At 48.0% G+C, this 19,500-nt stretch overlaps 1 protein-coding gene across 3 annotated transcripts in view; it reads right to left on the bottom strand.

Moving 5' to 3' along the window:
• The window catches only part of LOC146064653 (apolipoprotein L3-like), a 66,589-nt gene that overhangs the window by 5,921 nt on the left and 41,168 nt on the right, over positions 1-19,500 (bottom strand). For 2 of the 3 annotated variants that reach the window (XM_083178411.1, XM_083178413.1), the window contains 3 exons: positions 18,771-18,800; positions 10,940-10,969; positions 9,647-9,676 (listed from right to left, as the gene is read on the bottom strand). In XM_083178411.1, coding sequence (XP_083034537.1) covers positions 9,647-9,676; positions 10,940-10,969; positions 18,771-18,800 — 90 coding nt within the window. The remainder of the gene's footprint in view (positions 1-9,646; positions 9,677-10,939; positions 10,970-18,770; positions 18,801-19,500) is intronic. The other variant, XM_083178412.1, reaches the window with a different exon arrangement.

Below are 19,500 nucleotides of genomic sequence, written 5' to 3'. Positions count from 1 at the left end.
TTCATCCTGTGGTGTGTTCCTGGTTGCCTGCCTGCTGGTTCCTGAGCCTGTTAGCAGTGTCCCTGCACTTCGTCTGTGTCCGGTCATTCTCCCAGGTAAGTCAGGGAAATTCCCTGCGTTCTTTGCATTTACATTGTCTTTTATACCATCCCTGTGCATTGTTGCACCTGCACTGTAACTTTATCACATCAGTTACAGCAGCACCATTGTTATAATTTATATACCATCTCTGTGCATTGTTGCATTCACAGTGTGTTTGTCTCCACCCTTGTGTCTGCAAGTCATCTCGTACGCAGTTACACCCGGGGTTGTTCTGGGGGTGTCCCAGCCTGCCCCATCCAAGTTAGTCAGGTTTCCTCTTGCACTCTCCTTTCCTTGGCGGACACATTGTCCCATTATGAGACCAGGTGGCATCGGGGACAAAGCCAGCATAACCAGCTCCATCAAACGCGGCTGTTAGTGGCGAAGCCTAGCAACGCACATGTCCGTCAACTACAAGGGAAGGCAACAGAGTTAGGGGGCAGGTCTGTCGGTATCTTCCAGGGCCCCTTACATTTTAAGGGACCAAAAGTAACGGGACAAACTAAACAATCCTAAATCAAACTTTCACTTAATACTTTGTTGCAAATACTGAAGTCTAGAACGCATAGACATTACCAGACACTGAGTTTCATCCCTTGTGATGCTCTGCCAGGTCTCTACTGAAAATGTCTTCAGTTCCTGCTTGTTCTTGGGACAGATTTGTCTTCAAGTGAAATGCATGCTCAATCAATCAGATTCTGGTCAGGTGATTGACTTAGCCATTGCATAACATTCCACTTATTTAAAAAAAAAATGTTCTTTCTCCTTCATACTTCATGGCAGCCATTACATTGGTTTATCCCGCTCTCTCTCCCAATTAGACAGGTAGTTTTTTCTCCCTAGGATCCGACTCCTCCTCTTCCTCATACTATATAACTGAGCACCTCCCCTTTAACCATAGTCTTTTTTCCTGTCTCCTCTGTCTGTAAGCAGGTAGTTAGGTTAGAGTAGTCAGAGTATTAGAGAACCTGGCAGCGAGGGGATGGCGGTGCCTTACCCTATTTTTGATCCGGAGCCGGCGGCATGGATCAGGGCTCATTTATGGGTTGGCGGTGCCTATAACCCTAAAGAAGACAATGACAGGACGGATCCTGTTGGACTCACCAAAAGTTGGGGCCCATAGGAGCGGTTGCCAGGGCATGTTTGGTGAGTCCGGAGCACCCAGAGGCAGCATGGCGGGCTCAGCAGCGTTCCGGCGTAGTTACTATGCCCGGCGTCTGTTTGTAGCTGTTTGTGCAGCAGACGCCGGGGGAGAAGCGACGCGGACTTCCGGCGCGCGGTCTGCGGCTCACAACAGACCGCGTGCGTTCCGGATACCGGAAGTGTCTGGCCCACTGCTATACTCGGCGTCCATTGTGTCTATGGACGCCGGGGGGGAAGTGACGCGCACTTCCGGCATGTCAGCACGTGGTCTGCGTTCCACTGCAGGCCGCGTGCGTTCCAAAATACCGGAAGTGCCGGTATATATAGCGCCTGGCCGGTGTAACAGGCGCTGCTGCATTATATCAGCTGGATTGGTTATCTGAAAGAGCTCTGCACTATGGAGGATGCCTCTCTTAATATGAATGTACCGCTGCCCAGGTAAGTCCTCTTTGAGGACTGGTTATTTTACTTATGCTGAGGTTTAAATTAGTTAGTCTATCTTTCTTTTTGTTTTAGTGTGTCTATAATTACAAAAAAGAAGACAGCTAAAAAGAAGTTGGATAAGATTTGCCCGGAGTGTGACAAGTCATTTACGGGAGAGAATGTGTTGTGTAAAAGTTGTCTTCAAAAGAAAGAAGCTTCTTCAGTATCTAATCAGATCTCGGAGCTTAGAGAATGGATGGAGAAAAATTTTGTCTCTAAGAAGGAGTACGCTAGTAATAAGAGGTCTAGGTCTCAGACCAGTTTGGATTTAGACGATGACTGTGGGTCAGTAGTGGCCGGTTCCGATGATGGCACAGGTGGTTCCACGGCCGAGTCTGGAGAAGTGGTTGATGACGAACGTCTGTTTGATCTAGGTTTGGTGGAAGTGGTACGAAAAAACCTCTATAAAACCTTGAATTATAAACAACCAGTTAAAACAGAGTTGGATACATTATTCGAGGACAGATCAAGGAAAGGCAGGTGCTTTCCTGTCCATAAGGTTGTCAAGGATATATTGACAAAAGAGTGGAATAATGTGGACAAGCGAGTCGGGTCCTTTAAGAGGGTTGATAAAATGTTCCCTATAGAAGATGAGGACTTTTTGAAATGGAGCGGTGTACCTAAAAAAGACGCGTCCGTTTCTGAAGTGACTACCCGCACGACCATTCCGTTAGAGGACGGGGCGTCCTTAAAGGACCCTATGGAAAAGGGGATGGAGAGTGCTTTAAAACGGTTGCACATATCTACATCGGTGTCTATGAAGTCAGGTGTAGCCATAGCTTCTCTGTCTAGAGCATTACGGATATGGTGTGCGGCATTGCAAGATGATCTGCAAGACAGAGCCTCCCGGGACCAAATGAGCAAAAGCCTGGCGCAGATCCAAATGGCTGTAGATTATGTCTGTGAAGCCTCATTAGACATGTTGGATTTCTCGGCCAAATCCCTGACCTCAGGGGTAGTAGCCAGAAGGGCACTCTGGCTAAAGTCATGGTCGGCGGATTCGCACTCTAAAAATAAGCTTGCTACACTTCCGTATGAAGGGGCTTTTCTTTTCGGGAGTAAGCTCGACCAAATGATTCAGAGGATGTCGGGTGGTAAATCCGTTAGGTTACCCCAGGATAGGAGGGGTAGATTTAATTCCTACTCTAACAGGCAGTCTTATAGGCAGGCTAGATCATACAGGCCAGGTAGGCTTTTTTGTGACAAGTACGCCTCAGGTACGTCACGGGCATTTTTCCGCCAGTACATTAAAAAAAGAGGAGAAAGTTCTGGTGCAACTCAAAAGCAGTGACGCCAGAGGTTCCATGGAGCAGATCCCAGTAGCAGGAAGACTCCTGGAATTTGCTCACATCTGGGAACAAAACGTCTCAGACGTATGGGTTTTAGACATAGTATCTCAAGGTTACCAGTTAGAGTTTCTGTCAAAGCCAAGATTGGCAAGATTTTTAAGTTCCAAACTTCCCCTGTCAGAGACCGAAAAGGAAGTTTTGAAATCAAGTGTGCAGGATCTAATCGACACAAAAGCAGTCGAAGAAGTCCCGTTAAAGGAAAGAGGACTGGGTTATTACTCCCGGTTGTTTGTCATAAGCAAAGTCTCAGGCGGGTTCAGAACTATCCTCGACTTAAGGAATCTGAACGATCGTCTAAGAAAAAAGAAATTTCATATGGAAACAACCAAGTCTATCTTGATGGGGATCAGAAAGGACGATTATCTAGTAGCTATCGACCTAAAAGATGCGTACTTTCACATTCCCATCTTTCCAAACGACAGAAGATATCTCAGGTTTGCCATAAAAGAAAGACATTTCCAGTTTACATGCCTGCCGTTCGGTCTAACTTCATCCCCCCGGGTCTTCACGAAGGTCCTGGTGGTGTTAATAGAAAAATTAAGAAGGCAGAAGGTTATGGTATGGGCATACCTAGACGACATCCTGATAGCAGCACAGTCCGAAGAGGAAAGTGTGATAGCAAGAGACTATACCATCAAGTTTCTTCAAAAAACACGGTTGGATGATCAATTGGGAAAAAAGTCGTCTCATCCCTTCAAGAAAGATCCAATTCTTAGGCATACTAGTAGACACCATCTCTTTTCAGATAGCTCTCTCAGAAAGAAGATGCGAGAAAATTCAACAGTTGATTTCACTCATTCACAACGATTCGCGGGATGATGGCCTCAGCAGTGGAGGTCACTCCATGGGCAAGATGGAGGATGAGGCCATTGCAATGGTTCCTTCTAAGGTTCTCAAGAAATCATACATCGTTGGATCAAGTAATAAAGATCCCAAACGCAGTAAAAGAATCTCTAGGCTGGTGGAGCTACGATCTGTTAAAAGGAAGAAGGTGGTCACTAGAAAGCCCATCGTTTGTAGTGATAACTACAGATGCCAGCGCCTCCGGCTGGGGGGCACATGGGATGGGAAGATCATGCCAAGGGAGGTGGTCGATGCAAGAAAAGAATTGGTCATCAAACCACAGAGAGCTGAGAGCGGTGTGGCAGGCGGTAAGATTCTTTGCAGAAGATATAAAGGGGTCGCATGTTCGGGTGTTCTCAGACAACGTCACGACAGTCTCTTACATCAACCGTCAAGGAGGCACAAGAAGTCGGGTGTTGTTGGAGGAAGTAGAGAACATAATGTCATGGGCCGAAGTAAACCTCCAGTCTATTTCGGCCTTGCACATTCCAGGAGAAGAAAATCAAGTTGTAGACTTCTTGAGTCGCAATACATTAATTTCAGGCGAATGGGAACTAAAGCAGTCTGTTTTTCAACTTATAGTAGAACACTTCGGCATGCCAGAAATCGATCTAATGGCGACATCTGTCAAAAAAAAGTTCCCCGGTTTTTCTCCAGGTACCCAGCACACGGGTCGTGCGGAGTCGATGCCCTGTCACAAAAGTGGAGCTGTACCCTGGCCTACGTGTTCCCACCGTTCTCCCTCATTCACAGGGTGCTGTGGAAGATCAGGTCAGAGAAGTGCCATGTGATAATAGTTCTGCCGTTTGGCAGTAGCGGGGCCTTCTGTTTCTGCCGGTATCATCGGATCTCTTGTCCCAAGGACCGATCAGATGCCAAGATCCTCAGAAGTTATCATTGACTGCGTGGAAATTGAGAGGCAAAAATTGAGAGAGAAGCATTTATCTCCAGAGGTGATAGAGATACTTCTTCAAGCTAGAAAGAAAGTTTCGTCTGCCATCTATTATAGGGTCTGGAGAATATTTGCTAAGTGGTCTAAGGACAGATTTCAATTTCCGAACGCGACCATATCTCATGTTTTACAATTTCTGTGCGACGGATTCAACAAGGGCCTAGCAGTGGCTACATTGAAGGTACACATTTCAGCGTTAAGTGTGTTATTAGACCGAAGGCTGGCGGATCATAGCTTAATAAAAAGATTCTGTCAGGCCATCAAGAGGATTCGTTCTACGGTTCCTCAGTGGGATCTTAATCTGGTACTGAACGGGCTCATGTCAGCGCCATTTGAACCATTGGATAGAGCGAGTCTTAAGTTTATGACATGGAAAGTGGCCTTCCTGGTGGCGATCACTTCAGCCAGAAGGGTTGGTGAACTCCAGGCTCTATGCATACAAGATCAATATCTAAAAAAATTTCCAGACAAAGTGGTCTTGAAGACTAAAAATTCTTTTTTGCCAAAAGTGGTATCCTTTTTTCATTTAAATCAGGAAATTATATTACCTTGTTTTTTTCCAAATCCTTCAAATAAGAAGGAAGAGAACTTGCATACGTTAGATGTGGTCAGAGCCATAAAGATTTATTTGGACAGGTCTGCATCCTTCAGACAATCAGAAAATTTGTTTGTGATTCCGCAAGGTGCGAAGAAGGGATTCGTTCCAGCGAAACAAACAATTTCTAGATGGCTTAAAGAGGTTATTTCCTTTACCTACAAGAAAGTAGGACGTCCAGTCCCTGAGGGTATTAAGGCACACTCAACACGGGCAATGGCAGTATCGTGGGCGAGAAAGGCGAATGTGTCAGCCAGAGAGATATGTCAAGCAGCTACTTGGTCGTCTCTACACACGTTTTCTAAGCATTATGCCCTGGATGTGGCAGAAGCACGATTTGGAAGTGAAGTCCTAAGACAAGCGTTGGCTTGAGGTATTGTATAAACCCACCCTACTGCTTTGGTACATCCCAATGTAATGGCTGCCATGAAGTATGAAGGAGAAAGCAAGGATTATACTCACGATAATACCTTTTCTTCGGAATACTTCATGGCAGCCTATATTTTTTAGCCCTCCCTGTTTCTGTTTTTTCCCTAGGATCAGGGCGGAGACATTCAAAAGACTATGGTTAAAGGGGAGGTGCTCAGTTATATAGTATGAGGAAGAGGAGGAGACGGATCCTAGGGAGAAAAAACTACCTGTCTAATTAGGAGAGAGAGGGGGATAAACCAATGTATTGGCTGCCATGAAGTATTCCGAAGAAAAGGTATTATCGTGAGTATAATCCTTGCTTTTTGCAGCATGCTTTGGTTCATTATCCATCTGCATTGTGAACCACCGTCCAATGAGTTCTGAAGCATTTCACTGAATATGAGCAGATAATATTGCCCGACACACTTCAGAATTCATCCTGCTGCTTTTCTCAGTAGTCACATTATCAATAAATACAAGATAACCAGTTCCATTGGCAGCCATACATGACCAGCCATGACACTACCACCACCATGCTTCACTGATGAGATGGTATGTTTTGTATCATGAGCAGTTCCTTTCCTTCTCCATACTCTTCTCTTCCCATCACTCTGGTACAAGTTGATTTTTTTTTCATCTGCCCATAGAATGTTGTAAACTGTAAAGGTTTTTTTAGATGTTGTTCAGCAAACTCTAATCTGGTGTTTCTGTTTTTGAGGCTCACCAATGGTTTACATCTTGTGGTGAACCCTCTATATTCACTCTTGTGAAGTCTTCTCTTGATTGTTGACTTTGACACATATACACCTAACTCCTGGAGAGTGTTCTTGATGTGGTCATCAGTTGTGAAGGGGTTTTTCTTCATCAGGGAATTAATTATTCTGTCATCCACCACAATTGTTTTCCATGGTCTTCTGGGTATTTTGGTGTTGCTGAACTCTCCGGTGCGTTCTTTCTTTTTAAGAATTTTCCAAACAGTTGATTTGGCCATACCTAATGTTTTTGCTATCTCTCTGATGGGTTAATCATCTAATGATGATTTGCTTCACTTATAGTGACAGCTCTTTGGATCTCCTATTGAGAGTCGACAACAACAGATTCCAAATGCAAATTTCACACCTGGAACCAACTTCAGACCTTTTACCTGCTTAATTGATGATGAAATAATGAGAGAATAGCCCACACCTGTCCATTAAATAGCTTTTGAGTCGATTGTCCCATTACTTTTGGTCCCTTAAAAAGTGGATGGAACATATAGAAAACATTGTAATTCCTACACCGTTCACCTGATTTGGATGTAAATACCCTCAAATTAAAGCTGAAAGTCTGCAGTTAAAGCACATCTTGTTTGGTTAATTTCAAATATGGGGCCAGATTCTCTAAGCTTCAAAAGTGATAAAATATAGAGTGATAAACAGCCAGCCAATCAGCTCCTGTCTGACATTTTTCAAACACAGTCTGTGACATGGCAGGTAGGAGCTGATTGGCTGGCTGTTTATCACTCTCCATTTTATCACTTTTGAAGCTTAGAGAATCTGACCCCTATTGTGATGGTGTATAGAGGGGAATTTGTAGTATTTGCAGTGAGAGTTAGATTTGGTTGAGTTATTTTGTTTCTGTGCAGAGTAAATACTGGTTGCTTTATTTTTACACTGCAATTTAGATTTCAGCTTGTGTACACACCACCCAAATGTAATTCTCTATGCACATGTTACATCAGCCCCACCTGCAGTGCAAATGTTTTTTTTTCCATTAACCCTAAGAATTTTCCAGGCTATACTTCAGTGCCCAGACTGGCAAACCCGGAAAATTCTCGGGATTGCCATTGTCTCTGCTGCTTAGTGCCGGTAGTGCCGCTGAGCTGATCACTGAACTCAGCTTCAGTGCTGCCTGGCTCCAGCTGCTTGGCCGCATCCCCCACGGTTGTGTGCAAAGAGACCTTGTAACGTCACGCCACAGGGCCGGGTTGCAGCTGTCTTTTTATCCCCCTTTTAACATCTATCTATGTTGTATTAAGAATACCACATATCTGGCCAAATAAACTTTAATACTATACCAGAATATTGAGTCTCTATACTTTTTATTTGGGGAGGATATGGTCAGAGTTAATTTCTTTATTTATTTTATGGGTTGCTGGGCAGCATCTGATATAGTGCTCAGTGGCACTGCCTGGCCCCGGGAGAGACAGTGGCGGGGTTTTTTTTTAGGGAGCACTTCCCCTAAAAAAACTCACCCAGTGGGGAGAGCTACATAAAAAAAATACACCACTGAAGGGGTTAAAGAAGAAGTTTGCTTTTGCAAACCAACCAGAATCACTCCCAAGGTTCGGTTCCATGTAAGAACTATTCATTTATATAGTATGGCAGTTTGGGCGGCCCAAAACCAGTATCTTGCCTAATACCACATGAGGGCTAAGTGCCTGATTCAGAGTTGATCGCTGTTGTGCAAATTCACAATCCATTTTATTTCGAATTAATGCACATACTGTACTGTACATACTTATAGTAGCGCGCATGCACAAGCCCACGGGTGGCAGAAATAGCAAATGGATCTTATCGCAATCCCCTTGCAATTTTCCTGACCGGAAGCCTGCGTTTGGGGACGGTAACCGGTCATTTTCTCAGAGTGAAAAACGCAAGCATGCCCAGGCATTTTAAGCTAAGGTCTGTGATGTCAGCGCCTGCCTCGAGCAGCGTGTCTGTCGCACAGTTGTGGAAGGGTTAAGGTGCATACACACTGTACAATTTTTTTGACCAATTTGGTTGAAAGACATTTCCATTGAACCCAGTGTCCTGGACGAAAGATGTTGACAAAAGATATTGTCAACAAACAAACGATGAATGATGATGCGCATACCCACCAGTTGTTCATCAAGATTGTTCGTCAACTGTGCATGCAGCTCAATTTGAATATCTTTCAAAAAGAGCCTATAAACTGTAGCTAGATCTTTCTTCTTTCGTCTGTCTTCAATATTTTTCGTCAACATCTTTAGTCCAGGACACTGGGTTCAATGGAAATGTCTTTCAACCAAATTGGTCAAAAAAATTGTACAGTGTGTATGCACCCTTAGACTTAAGGAGCCCATACACGTTCCGTTCCTGCTCCGTCTGTTCTGTGCTATGAGATGCGCGCTCCCGCGCATCTCATAGTACAGTACAAAAAGTATGTGCTGCACATACTTTTTGTACTAGCTTTACATCGTATTGCATCGCATCGCATGCACAATGCATGCACAAGGCATGCGATACGATGTGTTTTTTAAAAGTACAGAACGGATGCCCAGAACGGAGCGTGTATGGGCTCCTTTACTCTCTTTGCACTCTTTCTTGAATTGCATATAGATTTGCAGGTGAAAAGCAATATTTTAACATTTTACTTGCAGATTTGCATAGGGCGGGTTTTTTGTCTGGGCAGCGGCTACCTACTCATAACTTTACAGGCCCAAAATCTATCTCTGCCATTGAGAGAATGGGGGGGGGGGGGGGGGGGGGGCATATAGACTGCACAAATAACTGGTATTCTCTTAAGATTCCATTGGGCATACCATCCATATCCACACATGTTCCCCCTGGTTCTGTATCACCTTCTATTGTCTCAACCTTGCCCTTAAGCTTATGCTTCACTCCTGTCGTACAGTGCTGCAGATTTCTATTGTGCCTAGAAAATATGGTGCCTCCCCCAACTGCCACCCCCCCCATGTGCATTAGGTACTTTTCCTAAGTGTCCAATACAGTGTTTTAAATGATATTATGTAGATACTGTATGTTATATAGTGAAACGATATCTTACCGCTTCCTTCAGCTGTTCAAATTTATCTTCCTATTAACACAAAAAAATATAGTGATAATTTTCACTTGACTGAAAACTGTAATGACTTAAAATGTTTTTATTGGGTAAAGGAGAAGTTAACTTTATGTAACATACCATACTGGGAACTAATTCGCCTGAATTTTTTTAGTTTTGTAAGTTTGTAGGACAAAAATGGGACATTCATACCATTTCAGAGGATTTCTGGTGGGGCTGGTGGATGGTCGCACGCTGCAGCCTGCCCAGAGGCGGAGGCCTGGAGCCCCCCAGGGAGGTGAGGGCCCAAAACCTACAACAAATTAGAGATATGCAGGTTCTGATTTCAAAGCAGGATCTTTTTGGCTATCCCAAATCACATGACAGTTGACAGTTGATAGCCAATAAGATCCTGCTTTGAAATCAGAGTAAATCAGAGCCTGCACATCTCTACAACAAATCACCAACTCCTGGCCCTGGCTGACTGACTCTACCCCCTCTCCCCCGCATGATGGCTTCCCCCCCCCAGCTGCAGCTCCAGCCAGGGCCCTGACACCCTGCCCTCCCAACACTACCTATGTCCATCCTGTGGAGTGCTGTAGGGAGATGGCCTGTTTGGGTCCTTCTACAGCTGCCTGCAAGCAGCATGCTCAAGATGGTGCTGCTAATGGCTGCTTAGGAAATGGACACCCGCGGTCACCCAGAAACCACCCCCCCCCCCCCCCCCTCGCCGGTGCTCGACCTCTGTGCCACAGCGACCCAGAAACTAGGCAGGATCCTGGAACCCCCTGCATCAGTGGTAAGTCACAAACTCCCCTCAGGCATCTGCCCGACATCAGATCAACGCCGCAGTCACCTGGAAGCAGGCTGCTGTAGTTCATGAACAGACAGCTGGACACCACCGCCCGGTAACCTAGACCCCCACCGGCCACAGCCCGTCCTCCCTGCTAGACATTACCAGTGGGCTGGCACTGCTCTCCCACCAGCCAGGTGTAACTATAGAGGTGCAGGGGGTAGCTTGCTGGGCCCGCGGTCCCCCCCAGCTGCCGGGCCCCATAGCAAGTGCACCCCCTGCACCCTCTTAGTTACACCACTGAGCACAACATCTATTCATAGGGGCAAGGGGTCTCCCAACTGCTCCCCGTGGGACATTGCTGACCATGGGTGGGATAGTCCTAATAAAAGTGGACTTTCCCCTGAGGTTGGGAGATATGTACAGTATTAGGTGCATTTCCTAAGTGGCCACCACAGTGTTTTACATATCATGTACATGTGTTATATAGTGAAATTATGTCTTACCGCATCCTGCAGTTTTTCACATTTATCTTCCTATAAATACCAAAAAACATAGTGATCACTTTAACATGTCTGTAATCTGTAATGACTTACAATGTTTTTAATGGGTAAAGCAGAAGATAACGTTATGTAACATACCATACTGGGAACTAATTCTCCTGAACTTTCAGTTTCGTAAATTTGCAGATTTGCAAATTTGCAATCCTGGCCAATAATTGGAAATTCGTTCCAATTTGATGTTAGTAAATCTCCCAATCAGAGTCCGGCTGTCTGCACTGTGCACCAGAGGGGAAGGCCTGATAATGTTACTGTTATATTAGCCAGGCACAGGCTTGCCTACCCTCCCGGAATGACCGTGAGGCTCCCAGAATCTGGGTCCCCCTCCAGGCCCCCTGGGATGGTGGGCAGGTCTCCCGCATCAGACATGCTGTCCCCCTCAGTCCCCCTTCCTCGCTACTCTACATAGTGTTTTTTGCGGTCCGCGGCAAGGGGTGGGGCTAGAATGACGTGAATCGCAGCATTTCACATCGTTTTAGCCCCGTCCCCAATTCGCGGACCCGCAAATTGTCTCCTTTGCCTGCTATGGGGGCGTGGCTTGGTGACGTCCACTTCGTCCCGCCCCCTGACATGCTGCAGTCTGGTCTCTTCTCTGGGCTTCTCCCGGAGAGGAGAATGAAAAAGTAGGCAAGTATGGCCAGGCACCCAGTGCTTGCAGTGCACACAGTCACAGACTCACAGTCAGAGGCGAGCACCGAGCAGCCAATCAGGAAGCGATTTCAAGTGCCGGTCTTTTAGCAGGTGCGCATGCCTATGGGAGAATTTCAGCTTACAGAAAGGGGGGCTGGCAGGCGCCGGGCAGCACACAGGCAGGGCTGGCACAGCGTCAGTCATTTGCGGTGTGCGCCACCACCCTGCACCCCTTTGGCTTGTGCCCCTGGGTGGAATAGTCCTAATAAAATAGGACTTTCCCCTGAGGTTGGGAGATGTGCATTAGGTGCATTTCCTAAGTGGCCACCACAGAGTTTTACATGTCATGTACATGTGTTATATAGTGAAATGATGTCTTACCCCTATAAATACAAAATAATATAGTGATCACTGTAATACCCCTTTTACACCGCCGAAAAATCCGGGTCAGCGGCGGGTCAGACCCGGATCCGCGGCGGTGTAAATGGGGGGTATCCGTTTCCATTTACACGGGTCCTCTACCCAGGTCCTGACCTGGGTAGAACACGGATAGGACCCGTGTAAATATCGGTGTAAATGGTCCCGCTGCGGGTGCAGGCACCCGCAGCGGGTCCACAGCGTGCAGCGCTGGGGAAGATGTTCCCAGCTGCTGCGGGAGGAGGGGGGTCCCTGCGGCTGCTGAGGAGAGGGGGGTACCTGTCAGCCTGCTGTGCTGGGGGTACGGGGGTGCTAGGGGTGCTGGGGGTACCTGTCCTGCCTGCGGTCGGATCTCAGCGGAGAAGATGATGTGCGCCGCTGCTGTATCACCCCCCTCCCCCCCATCCGGCAGCCGGTCCCTGCGGCGTATGGAGTGTCAGTATCGGCGGTCCCTCCAGCGCATAGGAACTAGTACTAGTTCCCATGCGCCAGAGGGACCCCCGCCACTGACACTCCATACGCCGCAGGGACCGTCTGCCGGGGAGGGGGGGGGGGGGGGGGGTGGTACAGCAACGGCGCACATCATCTTCTCCGCTGAGATCCGACCGCAGACAGGACAGGTACCTTCAGCACCCCTTGCACCCCCCAGCACCCCGGTACCCCCAGGTACACCAAGCACAGCAGGCAGGACAGGTACCCTCCGGCACCCCCAGCACCTAAAAAAAAAAAAAAAAACACTTAACCTGGGTCAGCCCTGATATATATATATATATATATATATATATATATATATATTATATTTCTATATATTATATATTTCTATATATATATATATATATATTTCTATATATATATATATATATATATATATATATATATATATATATATTTTTTTTTCTATAAATATATATATAAAATATTATTTAAGGCAGGGCTGACCCAGGTTCAGTGTAAATGGTGCAGACCCAGGTCAAAGTGCTGTGTAAATGGGGTATAAAGCAGGGTCAGACCCTGGATACTCCAGCATTCAAAGACCAGGGTCCGACCAGGGTTTTTGGTGTAAAAGGGGTATAACTGAAATCTGTAATGACTTACTGGGTGACCTTCTATGCTATGCGAGTATCGTTATTTTGCGGTAATTAGACCACAAAATGGCGATATCGCATTTTCCCATTAAATCGTTGATTTAATGGGATGCACATAGGGGCTGGAATCGCATATTTTGTGCGTTAAGGTCTGGTGAATAAAAATGCGAGATTAATTCGCATTTTTATCGCATCCAGATGTTTGCGCACAGAAAAGTATACAAGTCGCTTATTTAATGCTATGCGCATTTACACATCGCATTTTTTAAGTGACTATATTTCGCACTAATTTCAGACCTGGGTCTGTTAGGCGAATTAGCCAGAACCCTGCACAGATCGCAATGTTCCGTGCAGGGTTCTGCTGTAAAAAATAAAACAAATGGTTAAATTAAAAAAAAAACCGAGCGCGGGGTCCCCCGCCCGAGTGTAACCAGCCCCGGGCTCACAGAGCCGGTGCTGGTGACATAAAATCAGGGTCCCCTTGATTTTATGAAACCAGCACCAGACTCAAGGTCCGGCGCTGGTTCCCAAAATACGGGGGACAAAGTGACTAGGGGTCCCCCGTATTTTAAGAACCAGCACCGGACACAACCAGCCAGCAGGGTAATGCCACAGCCGGGGGGAGACTTTTTATACAAGTCCCCCCGGCCAAAGCATTAACCCCCTGGCTGGTCAGCATGGGCAGGGGTCCTGGGGAAGTAGGGACCCCCCCAATGAAGGGGTCCCCCCCCTCCAGGACTTACCAGCCCATGCTGATAGTCCGGGGCTGTCCTCCATGCCCCTGGGCTGTGGGCATGGAGCTGATGCTTTGTGTAAAAAAAAGAATAACTATTGTTTTACACTGGCGAACTATGAGTCCCAGCAAACCTACCCCGCATGCTGGGACTTGGGGAACCACAAGTCCCAGCATGCGGGGCATTAAAGGGCCCGCTGGCACTTGTAGTTCTGCAGTGTAAAAAATAGTGCTTAAAATCACACTGACACCCTGTAAAATAAAACTTTAATACACACAAAACACACACACACTGATACTTACCTACCTTGAGCCCGTAGGTCGGTCCCTGGATCCTGGATTCTTCCTCCAGGGCAGAAGAGTCCGGTTCCGGGGCCTTGGTCCTGGTTCCGGGGCTGGTCCTGGGGTTCCGGGGCTCCTGGCGTGAAGAATCCGGGGTCCGGGATCCGTGGTAGTCCAGAGGGGTACCTAAGGAGGGAAATCCAACTCACCTGCTCCCCGGCGGCGACCTCCGGTGACAGAGCTGCTCCCGACTGGTACCCGGCTTGAAGGACTTTGCCCAGCGCTGAGATGTTTCCTCTTCGCCGTCTCTGAACAGAATGATTTCTCGGCCAATCAGGAGCCGAGAAAGTCGGCTCCTGATTGGCCAGAAATCATTCTGAATATAGACGCCGAGGGAGTAACATCTCAGCGCATCCAGAGCTGAGATGTTACTCCCTCGGCGTCTATATTCAGAATGATTTCTGGCCAATCAGGAGCCGACTTTCTCGGCTCCTGATTGGCCGAGAAATCATTCTGTTCAGAGACGGCGAAGAGGAAACATCTCAGCGCCGGGCAAAGTCCTTCAAGCCGGGTACCAGTCGGGAGCAGCGCTGTCACCGGAGGTCGCCGCCGGGGAGCAGGTGAGTTGGATTTCCCTCCTTAGGTACCCCTCTGGACTACCACGGATCCCGGACCCCGGATTCTTTACGCCAGGAGCCCCGGAACCCCAGGACCAGCCCCGGAACCAGGACCAAGGCCCCGGAACCGGACTCTTCTGCCCTGGAGCCCCGGAGGAAGAATCCAGGATCCAGGGACCGACCTACGGGCTCAAGGTAGGTAAGTATCAGTGTGTGTGTTTTGTGTGTATTAAAGTTTTATTTTACAGGGTGTCAGTGTGATTTTGTGCACTATTTTTTACACTGCAGAACTACAAGTGCCAGCGGGCCCTTTAATGCCCCGCATGCTGGGACTTGTGATTCCCCAAGTCCCAGCATGCGGGGTAGGCTTGCTGGGACTCATAGTTCGCCTGTGTAAAACAATAGTTATCATTCTTTTTTTTACACAAAGCATCAGCTCCATGCCCACAGCCCAGGGGCATGGAGGACAGCCCCGGACTATTAGCATGGGCTGGTAAGTCCTGGAGGGGGGGGGCCCTTCATTGGGGGGGTCCCCACTTCCCCAGGACCCCTGCCCATGCTGACCAGCCAGGGGGTTAATGCTTTGGCCGGGGGGACTTGTATAAAAAGTCTCCCCCCGGCTGTGGCATTACCCTGCTGGCTGGTTGTGTCCGGTGCTGGTTCTTAAAATACGGGGGACCCCTAGTCACTTTGTCCCCCGTATTTTGGGAACCAGCGCCGGACCTTGAGTCTGGTGCTGGTTTCATAAAATCAAGGGGACCCCTATTTGTCGGGGACCCTGATTTTATGTCACCAGCACCGGCTCTGTGAGCCCGGGGCTGGTTACACTCGGGCGGGGGACCCCGCGCTCGGTTCTTTTTTTTACAACCTTGCGCTGTCCTGCAAATGTGCGATTTTCAGACATGAAAATCGCACATTTTCAGGACTAAAAACAGCGCACCACATCGCCGCAAATCGCCCCTATTCGCACTTTTCAGCCTCCAATGCGCATCACATTAAATATGCGCATTTAGGCAGAAAAATGCGATTTCAAAAAAGGCGATTTGTGGCGATATGGTGCGCAAATAAAACATGCGCATTTAGCGCAGATCATAGAATGTCACCCTTAATGTCTATAATGGGTAAAGCAGAAGATAACGTTATGTAACATACCATACTGGGAACTAATATGCCTGAATTTTCAGTTTTGTTAATTTGCTGATGTGGAATTCCTGGCCAATAATGGGGCATTTGTTCCAATAGGTTCTTGGGGCCTGATTCAGGCACACTCGCTAGGCAGCATACACTGGCTTCCTAACGAGTGGGTAAGCGCCACGCTGACAAATGCCCGCCCCTTCCACCGCTAGAATCCCATCGGTAACATGCAAGGGGATGTGTCCAAAAACACATCCCCTCACATGCGGCCGAAGGAGAGAGAAACCATTTGATGATCGCAGACCATCATGATTTCTCTCCCCTCTGGAAATAAAAGTCAGTGAAACTATGCGGGATCCTGGAACCCCCTGCATCAGTGGTCAGTCACAAACTCCCCTCAGGCATCTGCCCGACATCAGATCAACGCCGCAGTCACCCGGAAGCCCCCGTACACAGGCCGCTGTAGTTCATGAACACACAGCTGGACACCACTGCCCGGTAACCTGGACCCCCACCGGCCACTGCCCCGTCCTCCCTGCTAAACATTACCAGTGGGCTGGCACTGCTCTCCCACCAGCCAGGTGTAACTATAGTGGTGCAGGGGGTAGCTTGCTGGGCCCGCAGTCCCCCCCCCCCCCAGCCGCCGGGCCCCATAGCAAGTGCACCCTCTATAGCAGGGGCGGGCTGGGCCAGGGGGCAGGATGTCATGTACCCCCCTGGGCTGCTTCATCCAATAGTGCTGCGGGCCGGCAGAGGCACATCTTTAGGCTGGCTATAGCGATCGGAACACATAGCTCCGATCACATAGCTCAGCCGGGAGCCTGCAGCATCTAGACCTGCCTGGAGCATCAGTGAGGGCAGCGGGGAGATTTAAAGATGGCCGCCGGAGCCATAACCGGGCTGCTGAACATGAGCAGTAGTCCCTTTTCCCATGGTCCTTTGTTCCCAGTAGCTGTCACCGAGGGTCCTGACTGCTTTACTCCCATCTGCTTCCTAAAAGACGCGCCGCAGATGAGAGGAAGGAACTAACATCTCCTCAGCTCACAGCCCTGCGGCTGCCCTTTGACTCCGGCTCCTCAGTCCCGCTTTTTGGTCTTTCTGCTTTCACTAAGTGAGTGGATGCACTATTATAGGCAGCTGTCCTTACAGTCATCTATCCCCAGTGTCTCTTACACCACCATGTGTAACCCTGTGGCTGCCACCCCTCCTCATAGCCCCTGACCTTCAAGTGTCCCTGTCCCTGCACAACCTGGCAGATGCCACCCCTCCTCCTAGCCCCTGTCCTTTAGTGTCTCAACCCTATGTCCCTTCCAGTCCTGCCTTGTGGCAGTTGCTCCTTCTCTTATTCTCTGCCCTTTGAGTGTCTCTGTCCCCCTAATATGTCTCCCTGCACAACCTGTAGCTGCCACCCCTCCTGATTATTCCTGTTTTTATGTGACTCTCACCCCTCTGTGTCTCCCTGCTCTCCCCTGTTGCTGCCACCCCTCCTGATTATCCCTGGTGTTCTGTAGCCCTCACACCCCATGTTTCTTACCACACTGCCTGGCAGATGTTACCCCACCTCATGGTCCCAGTCTCCGCTCCTCATTGCCCTCCTTGTCCCTCTATTTTTCCCTGTGAAGAAGGGGTAGTGTAATTTTTTTTTCTATTGGTGTCAATGTGTTTCTTTTCGTGTTAAACTTAAGTGCATTATTTTTGAATCCCCGTGGGGGCCAATGTGCTTTTTTTTCCCCCATTGAGACTAATGCGGTGCAGTGTAAAGTGAATAAGGAGCAATACAGTGGTGTAATGTGAATAAAAGACATTATTGTTTGATATAATATGAATAAAATTGCATTACTGTGTAGAGTAATTTGATTTGCAAACTGTTGTATGGCCGAACACCTTTTTTGCCTGCACATCTTCAGAGCGCACTATGCCTATTTTAAATTTGGAGGGTGAGGGCACCAAAGTTCTAGCTGGAAAAGAGCATTAAAATGTGGAATTCTACAGTTGAGGGGTAAGGTGTGCTGCTGGTTGCCCAAGTGATCTATGCTCCTGGGAGAGGGGTGCTGGGTTACAGTTAGAACTAATGCCTGTGATAGGGGGCACCAGCCAAACACTTGCCAAGGGCATCGGTTTGGTTAGGGCTGCTCTGTGGGCTGCCTTAAATACTAAAAATGGCCCTGGTGGTCCAGTGTATTGCCCTGATGCAGCCACGGCTGCACTCTGAGTCTCTGACTGTTTGCGGCGGTCACGTCACATCAACATCCCTCTGTGTCCTGCAGGGCTACAGAAGCTCTGCAGGTGCAAAATGAGCTACAAAGCAGACTGATATGGCCGTGCTGCCGCACATAGGCGCTGTATCATAGTCAGAGAACCTTGCTTGTGTGCGGCTGTTGTGCTCCGCTCAGTGAGGGACAGCATGCATAACAAGCCTTACAGGGGGTCCACTGCTGCAGCATAACTTATTATTAACATGGCCCCTCTGCTGCTAGGGGCCGTTGACATCCAGAACCAACCCCTTTTTAGTACCTACAGGCTACATTTCCAATTAATAAATACTCCCTTAAGATTTTTATTCATACATATTTTTTAAACGAAAATCCTCCATTTAATGATGCGCCTGTGGGCCAGTGCTCTGGACTTGCCCCCCAGGCTAAAAGTTGCCAGCCAGCCCCTGCTCTATAGTTACACCACTGAGCACTACATCTATTCATAGGGGCAGGGGGTCTCCCAACTGCTCCCCGTGGGACATTGCTGACCATGGGTGGGATAGTCCTAATAAAAGTGGACTTTCCCCTGAGGTTGGGAGATATGTATTAGGTGCATTTCCTAAGTGGCCACCACAGTGTTTTACATATCATGTACATGTGTTATATAGTGAAGTTATGTCTTACCGCATCCTGCAGTTTTTCACATTTATCTTCCTATAAATACCAAAAAACATAGTGATCACTTTAACATGTCTGTAATCTGTAATGACTTATAATGTTTTTAATGGGTAAAGCAGAAGATAACGTTATGTAACATACCATACTGGGAACTAATTCTCCTGAACTTTCAGTTTCGTAAATTTGCAGATTTGCAATCCTGGCCAATAATTGGAAATTTGTTCCAATTTGATGTTAGTAAATCTCCCGATCAGAGTCCCGCTGTCTGCACTGTGCACCAGAGGGGAAGGCCCGACGATCAGCCCTCCCCAACACAATGATCCTGGCACCCCAATAATGTTACTGTTATATTAGCCAGGCACAGGCTTGCCTACCCACCCGGAATCACAGGGAGGCTCCCGGAATTCGGGTCCATCTCCCGGGCCCCCGGGATGGTGGACAAGTCTCCCGCATCAGACATGCTGTCCCCCTCAGTCCCCCTTCCCCGCTACTCTACATAGCGATTTTTCGCGGTCCGCAGCAAGGGGCGGAGCTAAAATGACATGAATCGCAGCATTTTGCATCATTTTAGCCCGCCCCTAATTCGCGGACCCGCAAATTTGTCTCCTTTGCTTGCTATGGGGGCGTGGCTTGGTGACGTCCACCTCGTCCTGCAGTCTGTTCTCTTCTTCGGGCTTCTCCCGGAGAGGAGAATGAAAAAGTAGGCAAGTATGGCCAGGCACCCAGTGCTTGCAGT

Source organism: Crinia signifera, chromosome 3 (assembly GCF_055691185.1).
Source record: "Crinia signifera chromosome 3, ASM5569118v1, whole genome shotgun sequence".
NCBI classification, from domain to species: Eukaryota; Metazoa; Chordata; class Amphibia; order Anura; family Myobatrachidae; genus Crinia; species Crinia signifera.
This window is presented reverse-complemented; position numbering and strand designations above follow the sequence as displayed.